General features: G+C 40.4%; 1 protein-coding gene across 12 annotated transcripts in view; it reads left to right on the top strand.

The window, feature by feature from the left end:
- The window catches only part of gphna (gephyrin a), a 30110-nt gene that overhangs the window by 5244 nt on the left and 4632 nt on the right, over nucleotides 1-20234 (top strand). For 2 of the 12 annotated variants that reach the window (XM_079573427.1, XM_079573420.1), the window contains exons 5-20: nucleotides 363-457; nucleotides 533-599; nucleotides 2312-2611; nucleotides 5375-5467; nucleotides 7061-7198; nucleotides 8974-9025; nucleotides 10091-10228; nucleotides 10582-10611; nucleotides 10845-10937; nucleotides 13246-13301; nucleotides 15172-15291; nucleotides 15481-15539; nucleotides 17284-17437; nucleotides 17551-17672; nucleotides 17752-17839; nucleotides 20114-20187. In XM_079573427.1, coding sequence (XP_079429553.1) covers nucleotides 363-457; nucleotides 533-599; nucleotides 2312-2611; nucleotides 5375-5467; nucleotides 7061-7198; nucleotides 8974-9025; nucleotides 10091-10228; nucleotides 10582-10611; nucleotides 10845-10937; nucleotides 13246-13301; nucleotides 15172-15291; nucleotides 15481-15539; nucleotides 17284-17437; nucleotides 17551-17672; nucleotides 17752-17839; nucleotides 20114-20187 — 1679 coding nt within the window. The remainder of the gene's footprint in view (nucleotides 1-362; nucleotides 458-532; nucleotides 600-2311; nucleotides 2612-5374; nucleotides 5468-7060; nucleotides 7199-8973; nucleotides 9026-10090; nucleotides 10229-10581; nucleotides 10612-10844; nucleotides 10938-13245; nucleotides 13302-15171; nucleotides 15292-15480; nucleotides 15540-17283; nucleotides 17438-17550; nucleotides 17673-17751; nucleotides 17840-20113; nucleotides 20188-20234) is intronic. The other 10 variants (XM_079573426.1, XM_079573429.1, XM_079573425.1 and 7 more) reach the window with 8 other exon arrangements.

Genomic DNA, 20234 nt, shown 5'->3' with positions numbered 1-20234 from the left:
AAATATAGGCTCTCTGTCTGCTTCAAATCAAACACGGTTGTTTTGGCAAGTACAAAGATATCAGAGAGAACAAACAAAAAGATTCAGATACTGTGCAGACATCTTCCAAAAGTAGACAAATCAGAGAAATTGAATTTAAAAAGTTTGCGCTAAGATCTGAAATTTGTGCGTAATTGTAGCAAATCGAGTCTCGAGTTAACGTCCACATCCAACATCTTCCACTTACAGAAATGTTTTAGTTGCTCTTTACTCGCCTGGATGACTTAGAGACTAGATTTGTGACAAGTTGGCCTATACTCTGGTGTAAAAATGTAATGTTTCTTGTTTTAAATGCCTGTTGCTGTTGCTGTGTTTTGCTCCAGGCCACCAGAGAGGTGATCGAGAGAGAGGCTCCTGGAATGGCTCTGGCAATGTTAATGGGATCGCTCAATGTTACACCTCTCGGCATGCTGTCCAGGTAAACGCGCACTGTTTAGAAAGTGCAATGTTTATCTGCTGAGCTGTTGTATTTCACTCTTTTGTGTCATTACAGACCTGTGTGTGGCATTCGTGGAAAAACTCTGATCATCAACCTCCCAGGGAGCAAGAAGGGCTCTCAGGTAATCTTCTATTTTGACTTATTTGTGTCGTCTAACAACTAAATAACTAATAACTTTATAGTGCATACACTTAAAGGAGCAGGACACTGTTCTTCCATTCTGAGATATGTTCTTACCTGAGCTTAGACGAGTTGATACGTACCTGCCTGGTCTTTGTGCGAGCCCGTGGAAGAGCACGATAGCTTCCAACTTCACCCCTGTTTGGAGCTATAGGAATATACTGGGAGAGGCCAAATGCTAAAAACATCTTTAGTCGTTTTGCGTGACTGAGGGTACGCACAAAGACCAGACAGGTACACATAAACTCGTCTAAGCTCAGGTAAGAACATATCTCACTGTGTAAAAACGGTGGCCTGTTCCTTTAAGAACCAGTGGGTATGGCGGTCATGATAATCACCATAAAGTTGTCCCTCGCTAACACGGTTCACCTTTCGCAGCCTCGTTGTTTTGTGGATTGTTTTTAGTACAATTTTGTATGAGCATCCATAAGCGCATTGTTTTCTGAATCCTGATTAGCTTGTCGGGGAGTGAGCCTCCTCTCGCTGCAGAGAGGATCTCTGTCAGCGTCCCGTCAACACATCAGGGCACACCACACGCCGCAGAGTCACAAGCAGCACAGGCCGGGCCTGAGCGGGTCCAACTCCACATTCCCTGCACTTTTTCGCGGAAATAAGCACCACTAGCATGTGGCGCTCGCTTCAGCTAAACTGCAATTGTCTCATAGTTTGAACCATCGCACAGCGGAGACGAGAGCAGTTTCCATCCCCATGTTGTGCAATGTGACATCTAAAAATCTTAAAAGACAAAAAAAAAATGGCACAGTGACACCAGGCATAAGGGAGAACCCGTGTGAACTAGTTAGAAAAGTGTGTAAAGTGTGTGGTCAGGGGTTTTACAGCCTTAACATAAAAAAACAAAAATAAATTTAACAACTTTGCAGATTTCGTCTATTGCGGGTTATTTTTAGAATGTCACCCTGCGATAAACAAGGGACCACTGTATCGACTTATGTTTCAATAAATAACAGAAACAATGCATTTTGGGCTCAGTATTTATTGTCTGTTCATTTAATTGGATTTTCACTTACTTGATTTTTAAGCAAATTGGGTTAGATTGTATTTCATGTTTTTTGCAGCTTGTGTGGTATTTTAGGTTGCTATTTTTATGACCTCACACGCATAACCTCTATAGCAAAGTCTGTAAAAAGATGCCACATGCCTCATACATGATTAAGAAAGTCCACATGCGGTGTGTTCCAATGCAAGATTCTGTCAACGTTCTACTTCCACTCTAAAGATTAAGTGAAGGTAGCATAAATGCATACATGCTGTGAATATAGGAGGTTTTAGTGTATGCAAAGCCACCATAGTTGGTATGTAATAATGCTTTAGTCTAATATAGTGCTTTTCCGGACACTATTGTTACCACAGCTGTCCTGGGGTAGACTGTCTGAAGCGAGGCTACCAGTCTGCGCCTTCCGACCACCACCAACCATTCACTCACACACTACATTCACCCAGGCTTCCTAATCAGTTCTGTGTCTCGCTGATCATGAGGAGCATGTTTGGTGTCATTGACATATTTGTTTGATTATAAGTGTATTTTTCTGTGTGACTTGGCAACATATAAACTGGAATCCTCCGCAGTGTATCTGTAACGTGCTCAGAGGCGCACTCAGTTCCAGTTTTTAAACCCTTATTGTCATCTTCCAGGAGTGTTTCCAGTTCATCCTGCCGGCTCTGCCCCACGCCATCGACCTGCTGCGGGAGGCGTCCGTGCGGGTGAAGGCCACGCACGCCGCTCTGGAGCAGATGCCCTCGCCCCTGTCCCACTCCCACAACAACGCCCACAGCCACACCATGGAGAGGGGCACCCAGTGCGAGGAGGAGGACGAGGAAGAGGAGGAGGAGCGCCGGCGAGGGAACCGCCACGCGCACAACCACCACCACCATCATCATCATCACCAGCACCACGGCTCTTCTCACATCACTGCGGCCGCCATCGCTGCCAAGGTAAACCGCCGCGGCTGACGGCGTAGGCCTTCGTTTGCCATAGCTACCGCCGCGTCCCCACCTTGATTTTGAATGATTTGATTCATCAATTAGCAAAACGAGATTATGGAGGGTATGCAAATCATGTCATGGAAACAGAATACACTGCAAAATACAGTACAATAGAATACAGTACGTTTTCTTGAAATAAGTAAATTTGCCACTGATTTGAGTTATTTATTTTTCTTTTTAAAGTGGGGCAAGTTTTTTTTTACACTTGAATCAATATAAAAGATGTTATCGCACTCAAAATTTGCCAAATAAAAGATTTTAGTGTTTTTTTAAAGGTGCATTATAGAACCTTTATGTGACCTTTTAGTAACCTAGTGCCTGTGTGAGTTGAGAAAATAACTTATCACTAAAAAATGGCATAGAAAGTTTCATAATGCAGCTTTAAGTGTAACAGATGGACAGATTTCTTGAGATTTGTTACCTAAATCAGGGGCAAGTCAAGTTTTTCAAGAAAATTGTATTTATAGATTACATTTTGCAGTGTGACTGTCAATGTCGTGAACAAAATTAGCTCTGACACTCAAATCACTCTTTGTCGTTTACTGCTGAGCGACAGCTGCAAATCTATTTACCCTTCTGAGCTGAGTAAAGTGTTCTGAATGTGGATCACGCGAGCATGCCCTCTGTCTCTGCTGGTTCTGGCACCGTCCTTCTATCCACGGGTTCATGACAAAGTGGTGAAGTATGAGAGGACCATGGCCATAGCAATTATTAATTCATGACAAAATATTCTTTCTCTTGAATGATGAAGACTCCTCGAAATGGGGCCCATATACAGGAAAAAGTCACGCGACCGAAAAACCTATCCACTGTTTGATTCCAGATTACATTTTTTCCATTTAAAACAGATATATTGCGGCTCTGGGGATAAACAGTTTCAAACTCATCCCTTTTTATTCCTTCAAACTACAAACAATGTACATTTTCTTTGAGATTGACCATCACAATTTCATTAATATTATGTTCTCCCTGATTCTGTTTGAGTTTTCTCTTGATGCTTGGATTTCCCCCCAAAAACCAAGCACAATTGGCTTCTCCTCCAGCTCCTGACAACAGATTTAACCCCAGTGACTTTGACGGATGGATTAAAAATCACACATGTACTTTGCCTTTACCTCAATAGACTCCGGGTAACCTCTTAGCACTGACCGGGTTCATTTTGTCCCAACTAATACCAAACCCGGCAGCGGCACGCCAGCTCCTGTCTAAGGGCTGCTGAGGTAACCGCTGTCCACCGTAGAGACGCATCAGGAAGGGCCAGTGATGGAGCTGGAAAGTGGATAAAAGTTTAATGACGATAGTGGGGGAAAAGTGGGACACTGCAGCACAAGACGATAGACAAGTAACCAGTGAGAAAGGGCTATTTATAACAATATACACATCCATCTTTTAGGGGTGTAACTGGATTGCAATATTAAAAGTCGCTCAGTATCACTAAGCTCCCTGGCCCTCGAGTGCGTTGTTTTGTGGCAGCGGCCTGTTTAGAGATAACTACATAGACCATAATCCTTTGCTCCATTTAAGTCGGCGGAACAGGAAGAATTCTTGGTTATTAATCTCCTTGATGATTTAATGAGTTTGACTTTACATTTGAGCGGCGGTAGTTGGACTTCTTCAGTAGGTCATTTTCCTTCATTTTGATATGCTTCAGTAGTGCTTTCAGTGTTTTCGATATAGTTTACACCCCATGTAGACATGATTTAGCATGATTTACTGGCTATTTTAGAATAAGACCCAGTTTAGACCTGATTTGAGCTTCATATTAGCCTATTGGAAAGTTTGAGAACCACTGCACTAGCTCTTTTGACACAATCGACACAGATGGCATCTTAGGGAACGCACACAAATGGCTACAGTCGAGGGGGAAAACTAGGACGAAAAAGAACTACTCTTACTATTACTCCACCGCTACTTCCACAAATGCTGAATTATAGATGTATTTTCTACCAAAATAAAGATACAGAGACATGGAGAGGAGCAAAGTGGTTCAACAGGCCACGAATACAGAAATAACAGCGAATGCTAAAGTTAGCGCGATGCTACAAGCTAACTGGAAACTTCGATCAACCATTTTTTTTTACATTTAGTGGGCAATCTGCTCTCTAAAAACATTCATAATGGCTGGATTTTGACTTGACTTAATTTGTGTGTGCTAGTCCACCAGAAAAAGAGTCAGTTTGCTCAATGTATTTTTCCTATAGCCGTTAGCATTAGCCATCAAACATCGTAATTTATGAACGAACCAGATGTTTTCAGCTGTTGTCAAAACATCGGCCACATTTAAGTGAAGTCAAAGCCAAGTTAGAAATCATTAATGAATGTTCAGACCTTTTGAGATTTTACTTTTGATACAAATTAGCGTCTAAAAGTGTCCTTTGAGCTAAATGCTACATGAAATTCAGTCAGGTTTTTACTTACATTTACATTTCTACCACAACACTATGAACCTGCCCACTATAGCACAATAAATCTCATATATTCAGGTGAATACTGCTGTAATAGTAGGGTGCTTTTGAATATTGTTATTGTTCCTTCAATAATCCACTTTTATCTCGTTATTATTTCATTATATGTTGATTCTTTTTATACTTTGTGTCATGTATTTTCCATGATCCTGCTCATCTGCTCATCTCCCTGTCACTGCACTGTGCCGTTTTTGTCTCTTTCTGTTTTGTGGATGTCAGTAATGCATGTGTATATATGCCCCATCAGACCAGTCATGCTGTGGTTATGGCTCAGGGCGCCCCCTACCTGCCCGGCACCACACCTGCACCCACTCATTTTACCTGCTCCCACGGCGACCAGGTGAGCCATGTCACTCCCCGCCCGACCCTCCCCTCTCCTCTCATTGGTCACAATCAACACACCACATTTCCCGTGCCAAGAATATTATGTTTCTGTTTATCACTGCATTTCAACTGAATTTTTCAGGTGTTCTAATGATCAAAAAGCTAATTTAGTACGGACACATCATGCTAAATTAACTTTTTTGAGCTTTTAGCCATGTTGTATTGTCAAAAACATATCTGTAGTAGTTGCTTCATTCTCACAGTTTGGAGCAGGTCAACAGTAGAAGAAGAAATAACCAATCTATATTCTTGTATTGTTTGATGTGTCATAGAGAGAACACAAAACTGGCCTCCGCATATTAAAGTGCTGCTAAAGACCAAACAAACTGGATATGTGAAGGCTTTTAGAGGATTGTCTGCTGTTCCCTGTTCATTTTAGTGTATTTTGCATGAGAATTTTACTATATTTACACAACGCTGACCCCCTTCAAAATGCAAATGTGGGCGGAGTTTGGTCTTTGGTGCCACTTTAAAGCTCATAATCCGTCCACGGACCTGTTAAAACTGTTCTCGTCACAAAGTGTTTTCAACGTGAGGTTATCGACGTGCTAGTATCGCATTAGGTAAAAGTGGAAGTTTGTTTTCACAGTATTGTCATGTTCCCACTACTGCCTGCAGAGGGCGCTCGTGGCCAATTCAGCCCCGTCTCTTAAAGGAACAGGCCACTGTTTTTCCATACTGAGATATGTTCTTACCTGAGCTTAGACAAGTTGATACGTACCTGTCTGGTCTTTGTGCGTGCCCGTGGAAGAGCTTGGTTGCTTCCAAATTCACCCCCGTTTTGAGCTATAGGAATACATTGGGAGAGGCCAAATGCTAACAACATCTTTGGTCGTTTTGCCTGACTTAGGGCACACACAAAAAACAGATACGCATCAACTCATCTAAGCTCAGGCAAGAACATATCTCAGTTTGTAAAAATGGTTGCCTGTTCCTTCAACTCAGTCTTTTCCCCTACATAGACATTATTTTCTATTTTACAATGAGCGTTTTTAAGCTTATTTTTATGCATGATTTGTCCACTTAACTTGTCCGCTAGTTTCAAGCATGAAAGATGAGTTTATCATGTAAAATGTTCAATGGAATGCAGTTTGTAGATGTGATGGCTATTTACTTCACTGCAAACCTCTTCAATTGATTACAGTATTTAAATTAAACTTTATTACCCACAACAATAGTAACTCTTGGTAGTGTGTTTTATCATTGTTTTCAAATTCTAACACTTTCTTAAAATGTTTTTTTTTTTTAGGTCAAACTTGGGATGATTAGTTTTATGTCAACTTTCAAAATAACTTAATGTTTTGTTTTTTAGATACAGTGGGTTCAGAAAGTCTTTATAGTTCCCCTCGTTATGTTGAAGCCTGACTTTGTATTGTCGAATTTGATTAAACGTTTTTTGTATCAGACTTCGACATAAGGTCTTCAGCGTTTCTCGACCCACTGTATTTTGCTTTTAAAGTGAATCTAGTCTCTTAATTGATAAGTTCCAACTGAAGAGCCCTGATAGCACTAAGCGTGTTTGTGTGTGTATGTGTCTGGTTGTGTGTAGATCCCGGACTCGATCATTTCGCGAGGCGTTCAGGTGCTTCCTCGAGATTCGGCCTCTTTAAGCTCCACCCCCTCTGAGTCTCCTCGGGCCACTCAGGCGACCTCCCGCCTTTCCACCGCCTCATGCCCGACCCCCAAGGTACACGCCACACCCACTCACGCACACAGCACAGAGGGACACTCACGGGACAGACATCGAGCCCCAGTACAACTTCTAACTGTAAAAATTAAAGCTGGTGTTTCAATTTAGACTTTCATTCTGCTATTTTTACTCAATAAAGTCTCGGGACTCGTCGGCTTTTTTGGAACTGAATGGGAATGAATGGGACTTTAGGAGTTCTTAAGCTTTCACCAAACTGTCTTCAGTTGTGATACATCCAAACAACGTCCCACAAAGAACTGCTCTTTCATGGGAGCGATAGCCTTTTATATGTTTGTAGACAAAGGTTCTTGAGCTGTCATCCGTACTCTGTAGTTCAAGTGTTGGACGTTTCTCCTCTCATCCAAGAAGCTTCGTCAGCAGCAGCAATGATCTCCGGCAGCAGGCGGATGGAGAGGATGGATTTCACTTTACAAGCACTTCCCACTTCTTCACTTTGTCGAATAAACTACTCTCAATTTAGTCAAAAAACAAACCTTTATTGCTGAGTGAGTTCATCAATGATCCTGTTTACCCTGATTACCTGTCCTTACCTTATTCCACTGTGAGTAAATTTTAAGTTAAAAAAGTGTCAAGCAACTGAGCAGTAGTCACACTACTCAAGTAAAATTTTCTCAAAGTACTTTTTTACTTCTACTTTGGGTCTCTACTTGTTGCTTTTACTAAATTATTTCAAAGTAACGTTGCTCTTACTTGAGTAATTATTTTTGGCAGCTCTACCCACCTCTGCCTGTCAGTGATCTTTACCTGTACTCTATGTTAAGGCCATTGAATTATATATATTTTTTAGTTTATTTAAATCAATGGTTAAAGTCCGCACACTGGTCTGTAACAAGTGAATTACTCCATTGTGAGATCAATAAAGTCCTACCTTATCTTATAGCCCGGTTCACTTTCGTGGAAAGTATGAAAACTATATATTTTTGGAAACCTTATGGTATAAGCTATGAGAAAAACAATGTTTCCATTTGCCCTTGTCATTCAGTAAAATTGTGCAACTATACAATTTTTCCACTAGAGTAAATGGGGAGTTCTGGTCGTCGCTACGGCAACTCATTGAAACATATGGCATGGGTTTCATTTACTTTTTTGATTGGCCGACCAAAGGGAATTTTTTGCCAAATTTTGTAAACTACATTTATTACTCCCCATATAAATGTTCGTTCAATTTATTATTGCACCTTTTTTTTTGCATATCAGAGTGAATGGAAACATTGTTTTTCTGATTGCTTATTTAATAAAGTTTTCAAAAATGTATAGTTTTGATACTGTCCTAAACAATCCGGTGAAATAACTGATAGTGAACCGGACTATTACCTTATCTCTTCTGGTTTTCTGATCATTAGAGTTGCTGAGGAAGCCTCTTGGGTGAGAGGCGCTAACACTTAAACTACAGAGTACAGACGACGGCTCAAGAGTGTTTGCCTACGACAGAAAACTCCTGGGTTTCCTTTTTTAAGCTGGTTCAGTATTAATTGGCGCACTAGTCTTGCATCTATTACATCACTGACCTAATGTTAGTGAGCCATGATTGAATTACTCATGTAGAAAGTAAAGTGTCATCACAGTTTTTACAAACTGCTTTGATGCCAATCCAGCGCTCAAGCTTCAGCTAAACTCTTGATTCTGAGTGACAGTATTGTGTAAAAACTCCCCTGTTGTTTCTTGACTCTGGCAGAGCGTCTCACGACTGAGAGTTTTTAGAGTGATCTGTATCTAACCGTGACGAACCGCATGTCTGTGTCTGTGCGCAGGTTCAGTCCCGATGTGGCAGCAACGAGAACATTCTGAGAGCCAGTAAGTTCAGTAAGAAAACGTTCCACTTTTTTATTCCTTACAATCAGGGCTGCACAATGTATGGCCAAATTGTTATTGCAATATTAGGTTATGCAATATCCATCCATACACTGGCAAAATGACCATCTTAAAAGATTGTTTGAATTAAGACACTTTATGCTGAAGAAAAACAAAAAACCAAGGCACTCATCCTCCCACATCATAAATCTCTATTTACATTTAAAAAGCCTTTATTGTGCTGGGCTGTTAAACTATAAAATCTTTCAAACATATTGCTGGTTTCTTCACTGAATTTGAGTCTGTGTTAACTAATCTAAGATCAGATGAAAGATGCTAATACAAATGGAACAAACATAAATCCCTCTTGAAATCAGACAGATTAAATAAAATGAGTGAAATTATACGAAATAATCTGAATTAAGGTGATGGTCTGCAAGTTTGCAAAGTGTCTCTAACTAGAAAGCCTCTCCAAGATCCCGCCCCCTTCTCTCCTGATTGGACCTGGCAGGCCGGTGCACAGGAAAGCTCGCATCATTGGTCAAAGTTGTATCCCGGGGATTCTGAGTAGCTGCTGAAATCAGCTAAGAGACTTTAGGGAGGGACTTTAGAAAATATATTATTATTAGATATTACTTACCGTATGTTACATACAATTTAAAGGGGCCGGATGCAAGTTCGCCATTTTATACTCACTACTGCCACATCAGGTCATACGTGTAACTGCAGCTTCTATATTAAGCTCGTGCATGACGGCAATTCGGCCCCGAAGTAACACGTTTTTGAGTGGCAGTGCAGGATTTTAGAGGCAGTTGTGGTGAATAGATCTGGGCTCATTCTACACATTAGGACATTGTTGGAACATGTAGGGGGGAAAATAATGTATTTTAACATTTTTTAAACTCTGTATAGTCCCTTTAGTGCAACGTAGTTTGTTGAAAAGGTTTTAGTTAAACATCATAGTAATATCGTTATTGCCATGTTCCAGATTGTACAATGTTTTTCTTATATTGTGCAGCCCTATAAACATTCTCTCTGTTTCAAATGCAAATCTGACTGAACTGTGTGTGCGCTCAGGCCACAGCGCGGTGGACATCAGTAAAGTAGCGCGGCGTCACCGCATGTCGCCGTTCCCTCTGACGTCGATGGACAAAGCCTTCATCACAGTCCTGGAGATGACGCCCATCCTGGGAATCGAGGTCATCAACTACCGAGGTCAGTGTCCGCGGCCCACGTGCTCCCCGGGATCCCACTGATACACAAAAGAAAAAGGACTATACCTTAAAACCCAAATGATTTTAATCAAGTTGAAGTAAAACGTGGTGACCCAAATAATTACTCAAGTAAGAGAAAGAACAAAGAAGTACTACTTGAGTAACTGTTTGAGTGTAAAAGTCTGGTTTATGCTTTAAATAACGTGACAATTATAATATTTCCCAAGAAAACACCATAAAAACTTGATAAACAAAATAATTCCTACCAAAAGATACAAGAAAATTCATGAAGTTTAAATGAATTCAGCTTTGATTCATTTGCACGTGTCATCATGGAACTTTTGTCACCTACAGATTTACTCACAGCGGAAAGAGTAACCAAAAGTAAGAGTACTGTTACTTCAAAATACAGTAATATTACTCAAGTAGATGTAAACAATACTGTGTGATAAGACTGTTCCCAAGAAGTACACTTCTTGTCAAAAAGTTACTCAAGTTCATGTACAATGAGCCTTCCCACAGTAATGCTATAGTAAATATCGTACCATGGAATATGGGTATTGTTTATTTACTAATCAAATGTATCACTGACATCCTGTACGTTTTATTCCCTTCAGATGGTTTGGGCCGGGTGCTAGCTCAGGACATCTATGCCAAAGACAACCTTCCTCCATTCCCCGCATCTGTAAAAGACGGCTATGCTGTACGAGGTGAGAACGCGACATACAAATTGGATTTATAAACAGATTTTCGACTGGATATACAGTAGTGCACGCCGCTCATATTGGCACCTTTTATTAGAGATTTGCAAAAAAAAAATGTGCGTCTGGTAGAATAGTTGGCCTTCCTATACATTTATATTAAAATTTCCTTATCGTTTTTAGCAAGCCAAGGAACAAAAATTATAGTTGTGCTCAAAAGTTAAAGCAGAACTAAGTAACTCATGCCCCTAGAGGCCATAAGCGCCACAGCAGGTGTCGTAGCATGTTTTTTTACTCATTAATTGTCCGTTAGAGTAAATACTACACTGACAGAAAAGACAAAGGGAGAGAGGGATATTGTACATCCAATTACACAATGGAGATAATTTTTTTCACTCAAACTTGGCTGTAAATACTGTTTAAGTGGCGCTAGCCCACAGTTAGCTTTGCCTATTAGCTTCTTTGTGGTTCCTTTAGTGTGTATTGGTGCTCCGGGTCGGAGCAGGGAAAGCTGCATGTGTGGTTTTCTGGCAGAGAACTCCAGGGGAGATGAAAGACTCTCCAAGTCACACTTGTATTACCCCTAGAAGGACTACGGAAACAAGTAACTTAGTACTGCTTTAACATACCCTGACAGAATTTTTTATTTTTGGGCCATTTTTCAGAGAATATGAATGATAACATTCATTCATAGTTAGTGGTTGTGCAACTGAGTTTACTCTTTTAAAATCATAATGATAAAAGAAAGTACTAAAATGATCCTGATCAAAAGTTTACATACCCCAATTTTTATTACTGTTTATTTCCCCCTTTAACATCAATGATAGCTTGGAATCTTTTGTGGTGGTTGTGGACGGGCCTCTTTAATTCCTCTGATGGTGAAGCTGACCATTCTTTTTGGCCATAAGCCTCCAGTTCCTGTAAATTCCTGGGCTGTCTTGCATGAACTGCAGGTTTGAGATCTCCTCACAGTGGTTCAGTGATATTGAGGTCAGGAGACTGAGTTGTCCATTCCAGAACCTACACTTTATTCTGCTGTAGCCAATGAGAGGTCCACATGGCCTTGTGCTTTAGATCGTTGTCATGTTGGAGGCTCATCTTGGTCGTTTGTTTTGTCATTATGATTTAAAAAGAGTAAACTCAGTTGTTTGACCGTAAATGGCATTGCACAACCACTAACTATGAGTTCATATTCTTTGAAAAATGGCCAAAAAATGTAAAATTCTGCCAGGGGATGTAAACTTTTGAGCACAACTGTATTGCAGTCATGACTCGGCCGGTGACGATAACCAAATTTAAAGTTAAATTTTATGAGCCAGGACAATGTTGCGATAAATAATATTATTTAATTCCTCTTAATACCTCAGAATTAAACTCTAAAGTTGAAAGTTTGTCACTTTTCATGTGAAAAAAAGTTAATATTTGTGTGTATTTGATCTTGTAGTGAACCAGCAACTGTATGAGTGGTCAGCATGGCGCCTTTACTTTCCATCAGGATGGTCTCTACAATGCTCCAGGTTCAATTGTTTTGTAGGATGATCGAAAGTAAAGGCGCCCTGCTGACCACTCATACAGCCGGTCAAATACGCACAAATGTCAACTTTTTTTTTCACCTCAAAAGTTGCATAATGCACCATTTAAGGTAAAAAATAACTGTATAAAAAAATCTACTGACGATAAATATTCAGCCCAAAAATGTATTGTTTATCAGTCATTTATTGAAAGATAAATCAATGGGCAATAATGAAGAACCTTATGTGAACATTATGTTGTTCCAGTGTCCCGAAAATCTCCATGAATCTCTTCCCCCTGAGCTAAAGGGTGAGAAAAGTGACGTAAGCAGATCGCTGCCCACTGATTTGAGGAGGGACAAACATCCCTCTGAAACAGGCATATCATACTCAGTTTAATATTTCACAGCATAACGTGGTTGTTGGAGTTGATTTTCACCGTTAGCTTGTCACTTCTTCTGTATAACCTCATCCACAATGTCTGCAGACTTTCTTTGTAAGGTGATGAAACTCCAGAGCTAGCTTTTTAAACAGCCTCCATGTTTCTTTTAACTCGTTGTACCTTGTTTCAGGTTGCTAAATGAGGCGCCCAACCCCCCTTTTTTGTAGTAGAGCAGTTTTAATCTCCTTTTGCCTCAGAAAACCCTGAAATGCTACCACATGCTTTATCAGTGGTGCCAATATCTGCGGATACTCGCGCTGTTCTGTGTATGTGTAAAGTCACGTCTCGCTTTTCCACCGGCATATGTTCCCAGCCTCCCATTTCTATAAATAACAACATTAACTCCATGTCCATTGACCTTTAGCTGCTGATGGCCCCGGAGACCGCTTCATCATGGGGGAGTCTCAGGCGGGACAACAGGTCAGCCCATATGCTCCAACACGTCCTGTCTATGCTAAACACATAACTAACAGATGAGGCCTTAGACATTATGTGGCAGCGTGTGCGGCAAAACAAGTCCGGTTCATGTTTTTTCTGTGTTTGAGATAGTCCTAGATTAGTCCTTGTTGATTCCTGGATTTAGTAGGATTTTTAGATCTTGACAAGGCGCGGTTTAGACCTAGTTTAGTCCAGGTTGATTTTTTTTTTTTTTATCTAGGAGTGGAATTTCAAGTAGTGAAATCTATCAGTGAATTTTTATTTTGTCCTGCTTAAAGTGATAGTCTGTAAGTTTGTGAGGAGAGATAGAGTGAAATTTGAATAATAAACAAAAAAATTAATCCTCTTTAACCAGAAAGCCCTTCGTTTGCACAATGAGGAGAGCAGGAACAGAATTTTCAAAAGTAAATGATCAAGCTCCTCCCCCTCCCTCCTGATTGGACCAGGTTCACAGGAAACGCTTGTCTCATTGGTCAACGCGGATACTCGACTCTGATCAGTTGCTGTCATCTGGGAAGGAGGGACTTTACAAAAAAAGATATATATATATGAATTATTACTTACTTAACATCAAAATGCAAGACCAGGTGGTGATTTTGCACATTTTATAAAATTGGTAAAACCTTTAGCCTAGAGGTCGACCGATATGGGTTTTCCTAAGGCCAATGCCGATGTGCTTAGCCGATTTTTTGGAACGATTTTTCCAAATGTCTGGTCTATAATCCTGCAAAAGCATAAATACTTGGCCACGCCAGAAGTGACTGATTCTATTTAATTACTTTAGGGAATTCAATCATAGTTTCTGTCCCAGCTTTGATTAGCTGCCGTTAGCATTAGCATACTGTTGGTAGCCGTGCCATTTTGCACGGCGATCAAACATACAATCGCAGAGGTTAAGACGCAGCGGTTCTCCAGGTTCTGTGCTTCAAAATGACATGTAGTATGGACATGTTCACTGAGGTTTAGTGAAACTTGTAGGCTATTTAACAAACTTGTAGTCACCCACTTTTCATCGTTATGTTCCTCTGTTCCCTTGAGGCTTAGGGCGTTTTAAAGCCCTGACTTTCCTCTTTCCAATGTAAACGGGAAGTCTGTATCATTTCCGGAGATATCCTCAAATATCACCCCAAATCAGTCGACCTCTAATTTTGACTTCCAGACTATCACTTAAAGGGACCAACAGAGTTTAAAAATGTTGAAATTATGTATTTTCCTCCCCCCACATGTTCCAGCAATGTGTAGAATGAGCCCAGATCTATTCACTACAGCTGCCTCTAAAATCCTGCACTGTCACTCAAAAAGTTGTTACTTCGGGTCCGAATTGGCGTATTCAGGAGCTTAATATAGAAGGTGCAGTTACACGTATGACCTGAGGTGGCAGTAGTGAGTATAACATGGCCAACTTGCATCTAACCCCTTTAAAGTATATTGTAAACTCAGAAATTTGTGGGAATAACATTGTCTATCTTACTACAAAGCATTTATATCATTCCTCCTGTGTAGCTTTAGACCTCGTAGAGTCCGGGTTTAGTCCTGGTTTAGTCCTGGTTTTTATCTTAACTCCGTTGTTTTATTGTAGCCTCAGTTCTGATTAAGACCTGGAGTGTAGTTGTTGTTTAGACCTGATGTAGACCTGGTTTATCCCTAATTTACATCTAGTTTAGTCCTTGCTAGGTTTTGCTTTTGTCCCGCTCCTGATGGTACTTAGAAAGGCAAGTATTATCGGTGATGTGTAAAGTTTGAAAGTACACGATTCTCACCACAATGAGCACAATATTTCACAGTAAATTTATGTAATTACAAAGAGAATGAGAAAGCCAGACATTTCACCTTTGTACATTTGTCTGTGTAGCCCACTCATACTGTGATGCCGGGCCAAGTGATGCGGGTGACGACTGGAGCGCCCATCCCGTGTGGAGCCGACGCCGTGGTGCAAGTGGAGGACACCGAGCTACTGCGGGAATCAGAGGATGTGAGTGTTCAGCTCTTTTTTCTTTTAATCGTAAAATTCAGCTCACAGTGTGCACTTCAGAGCATATTTGTTATGGTTTTTGTTAGGTTTTTGGTTTGTTATTATTTGTCAAGGATATCGTATTATTTATATGCTATTATTGATATACTATTATTTGATATAATTTTTTGGGGTAATGTTGTTGTTTAGGGCACTGAGGAGCTGGAGGTGAGGATCATGGTCCAGGCTCGACCCGGTCAAGACATCAGGTAAGAGCTTTTGACGATGCTACAATATTTTTCTCTCAAAAACATTCCTGGAGTTGTGTTTCGAGCCACTTGCGCACCTTTAAGTAATCTTTGGATCTTCACCAGCAGCTTTTCTAAGCAGCAACAGCTCCCAAAAAGCTCACCTGAGGTCAATCATATCCAGGACATGTTTGCTCAGCTTATGGAGGCTCACAGGAGGAGGAGGATCCAGAAGTGAAACTACCGGATGTTTTGTTTCAGCCGCTTTTGATCAATATTGCATTTTCTAACCAACAAAGTATAAGACGGTGATGAAGGCATGTTTTTACCTGCAGATAGCAGAATACACCCTCTTTAAATTTGTAACACAGCAACAATGAAAATTTTATTGGTCTATGAATCTGAAATAATGATTAAATAGGCAGTGTTAGGCAGTGTTTCTATACCTTTCCAGTAGATTAATATTAAAAAAATGTTTTCTGGGAAAGGCTCAAGACCACTGTTGAGAAATACTGGTTTAGATATTTGCTTAACAACTCAACAAAAAAATAGCTCCTGATGCAGTGATGCACAGTCTCAGTTAGCTGGTCTTGGGGTCAGGAACAGTGTTTATTTCGTCGACTAAAATATTTAGTCTCTTTTCAAAGCGATATTTTTGACGACTATAATTGGACTTAACCTAAAATAAAAGTTTTTCATGAGACTAAAATAAGCCTAAATAATAATGAAAAGCAGAGACTAAAATCATCCAAACTTCTATTGACAGTCTGAAATCAAACTTTATCAATCAATCAAACTTTATTTCTAAAGCGCTTTTCATGCCGAAAGGTATCACAAAGTGCTTTACAGATTACAACATTTAAAACAATGCGCCTGGGACAACCTCCCATATATATACATTTTATATATTAGGATTAAATAAATAGATTAGTCAGTTAAAGGCTAAGCTAAAAAAAAAGAGCCTCATATCATGAAAATTCACTGCCAAAGGAACAGCTCTGCGCTTTGTTTATGTGGGAGCAGCTCCCTGAAGCAGAGGACCTTGATTAAATACGATTACAAAGAATATTATAAATGCAAAGTTGACTAAATTTGTCTGAAATTTAGTTGACTAAATGTACTTGCAATTTTAGTCGACTAAAACTAGACTATGATTGAATTACATTTTGGTCAAAAGGCTAAGACTAAATTATAATATGTTGTCAAAATGAACACTGGTCAGGGAGTCTCTAAACAGGCTTTCCACAGGACATTAAAAGCAGGGGCTAGATGCAAGTTTGCCATTTTATACTCACTACTGCCACCTCAGGTCATAAGTGTAACTGTACCTTCTATATTAAGCACCTCGACCCAAATTAACACCTTTTGAGTGACTGCAGGATTTTAGAGGCAGTTGTGGTGAACAGGTCTGGGCTCATTCTACACATTAGGACATTAATTAATTTTAACATTTTAAATCTCCGGAGAGTCCCTTTAAAAGGCATTAAATGAAAATTAAGACCTTAAGAGTCATTAACAGAATCCTCTCAGTGACATTACTCAACTATTTTTTACTGCATACGTTTGTCAAAAACCTCCATACCCCCCCAGATATACAGGCACAAAATTGCATTAAAAAGCATTAAATTTGACTCCCTGCCACCTGTAGAAACCCTGCCAAAGCTGCAACACAAAGTAACGTACTGTATTTCAGGACGGATCTGATCAGGGGAGCTCATTTCAAAGCGACCTCTAATGAATGAAACCTTGTCTCGTCTCTGCTCAGGCCCATAGGTCACGACATCCGCAGAGGGGAGTGCGTTCTGTCCAAAGGCACCCACATGGGCCCCTCCGAGATCGGGCTCCTGGCCACAGTCGGAGTCACGGAGGTCAGCGTGCACAAGTTCCCCGTGGTGGCCGTTATGTCCACTGGAAACGAGGTAAGCGCACTCAAAAACGTCATTACAATACTTTGCTCGCTGGTGAGATCGCTGCACAGTGGAGTTGTCGCTTCGGGAAAGTAATTAATGCTTTTATTTCACTTTATCTGAAGCTGCTGAATCCAGAAGACGACCTCCATCCCGGAAAGATCAGAGACTCGAACCGCTCCACTCTGCTGGCCACCATCCAGGAACACGGATACCCCACCATCAACCTGGGCATCGTGGGAGACAAGTGCGGCTCGAATAAAACCTCAAACTATTGGGAAGTCTGCCGTAGGATGAACGTTTACTTGATGTGCTTCTGTTTTTAGCCCCGATGATTTGCTGTCAGCTCTCCATGAGGGCATCAGTCGTGCGGATGTAATCATCACCTCAGGAGGGGTGTCCATGGGAGAGAAGGTAATTCTGTCTCTAATGCACTGCTTTTTTGTTTCGTTGCTGTTGTTTTGAGGGCATGTCTTGTGCTCTATGGTAAATAGTGGTCAGTCCTTTTTGCAGTGGTGTCCGAATGTCCAAAGAGGAAAAAGTAGTGCACTATGAAGTTCCCACATTGTATTTTGAAAAGTAGTGTGTAGCAATGGTCATTAGACTGGTTGATATAGACCACAATGCATTGCAAGAGTTGGAGGAGAACAGACAGCGACAGGTCTTTGAAATAAAAACAACACCACTGAATGAAAACGGCTGTTTTAAAGGCATGTTGCATATTTTTCTTGAATAAACCACTTAAATATAACAAAAAAAAAGTGTACATGAATAATGTGAGATAATTGATTTGAACAAACATGAATGGTTTAGCAGCCAGTTCTAACCTGAGCTGCTTCTGTTGCAGACAGACATGTTAGCTGACGAGCTAGCTCACTGAGTGTCAGAGACGTCTCCGAGGCATGATTATCGTTAAAAGCAAAAAAGCAAAAAGTCTAAAATCAGGCCATGCAGTGCGATTAGACAACAATAAACAACAATAAAACTGTAGCCCCATTTCGACAGGACCAGACCGGAACGGACCGGAGCGGTTTGAAGGTGTAACACTCGCTCCCAAAAGGGGGGTCCAAACCGGTCCAGTCCCACACCACTTCCGCCATTAGGTGTGGAGCGGTTTGCAAACTAGACCAGTTTGGGGGGAGAGGGGAGGGGGGCTTGTCACCACTGTGATTGGTCAGGCCAATAGTCAGCTTGCACATTCAAAGTTTCTTTCTCTGCACAAGGCTTTTTTTCATGACTGGTTCACAGAAATTAAAGGCATTTTTTTCCCTCTCTACTCACAGCCTATGCCTGATTTTGATGTGAATATTTATGTCAGTAATCTACTGCTCAAGTTTTCAAGTTTGATTTGCACAGTTTTCCCATACATTGTTTCTTATTGCCCAAATAAGAGGAGCAAGGTCTCATGCATTCCTCTTTTATTTTATAATTCACTGTCGAACTAAAAATAATAGGTGTACTTGTTTTGGGCATTGTTGTGGTTTCTTTTCTTTTTTCTCAATAACTGTTCCTCTGGTGCTTGAGTGCTCAGTGCTGCAAAGCGGTCAACAAACATATGAGCCCGTTCGTCTAGCAACTCTATGCAGGTATCAAAGGTCACCACCTATATCCTGTGCGCCCGTGTCCTGCAGTGACCCCTAGCGGACGTTTACTTGGAAACTACTGGCTCCTACAAATGGATTTGTATTTTAAATATTTACAAATACAACTCGCTTAATGGTTATTGTAAATTTTGTTTACAAAAGGCAAAATAACAGAACTGATGCAAAGCTAGGGCTGGGCGATATTGGAAAAAAAATAAATCATGATCATTTTCCCCATATTGATCAATCTCGATTTTCAGTTCGATTTTATTTTTTCCTAATAAATTAAATACATCTTGCTGACTCATAAAATTAGATGCATTTTTTATTCAAACCTCAGCTCAAACAAAAACAAATGCTTTCATCCAGTTTCATTTAACTCACAAAAGTCTTCCATTGTCTCGTCCAAACTAGGTCCTGTTTGTGCCAAAGAAATCCTGTCGATTCTAGAAGCCTATGAGGATTATTGAGATCGACCAAAGTAGAGATTGCGATTTCGATTACATTTGGATTAATTGCCCAGCCCTATGCAAGGGATTGTAAAGTAACAAAGGGGCATTTCTCTTCTATTCTGCTCCTTTTCATTGCATTGACATATAAATAATAAATTCAGTTGGAGCAGGTGCCAGTACAACCAATGGGGGAGAGAATTTCCAAAAAGGAAATGTCCCCAATCATTATTTCATAGTGATTAGATTCACAAACCTTCCACATTATTCCTATGGCTGAAAATCCTTTCTACTGGCCAGCATCACGCTCATGTTTTTGAATATCGTCTCCACTTTGAACACCTTTATGAGGAAAATAAGACCGTAGTTCATATGTGCTGGAAGAGATGACCTTGAACTTTGTGACAGCTTTTGTTTTATGTGAATTGGCCCGGGAATTACAGAGAAATAAGCCATAAACTAAGACTAGAAATCTACATTTTGACAGTAGGCTCTTTACAATGTTGTGATGCCACGTGAACGCATCCTATTAAATACACAGTAACCCTTAACGTTTAAAAATGTATTCTGGTTCCCTCAATTATAGTCTCGATATTTTTAAACCCTCCTTCTACTTAACATATTCTCATTTAAAGATAATTTTCCTTGTGTTTCAGGATTATCTGAAGCAGGTCTTGGACATTGACCTTCATGCTCAGATCCACTTTGGACGTGTCTTTATGAAGCCAGGGTGAGACCAGAGTTTATTTTGTCCATATTCATACATAGGTATTTTTG

This window comes from Gobius niger, assembly GCF_951799975.1.
Source record: "Gobius niger genome assembly, chromosome: 16".
Lineage (NCBI taxonomy): Eukaryota > Metazoa > Chordata > Actinopteri > Gobiiformes > Gobiidae > Gobius > Gobius niger.
This window is presented reverse-complemented; position numbering and strand designations above follow the sequence as displayed.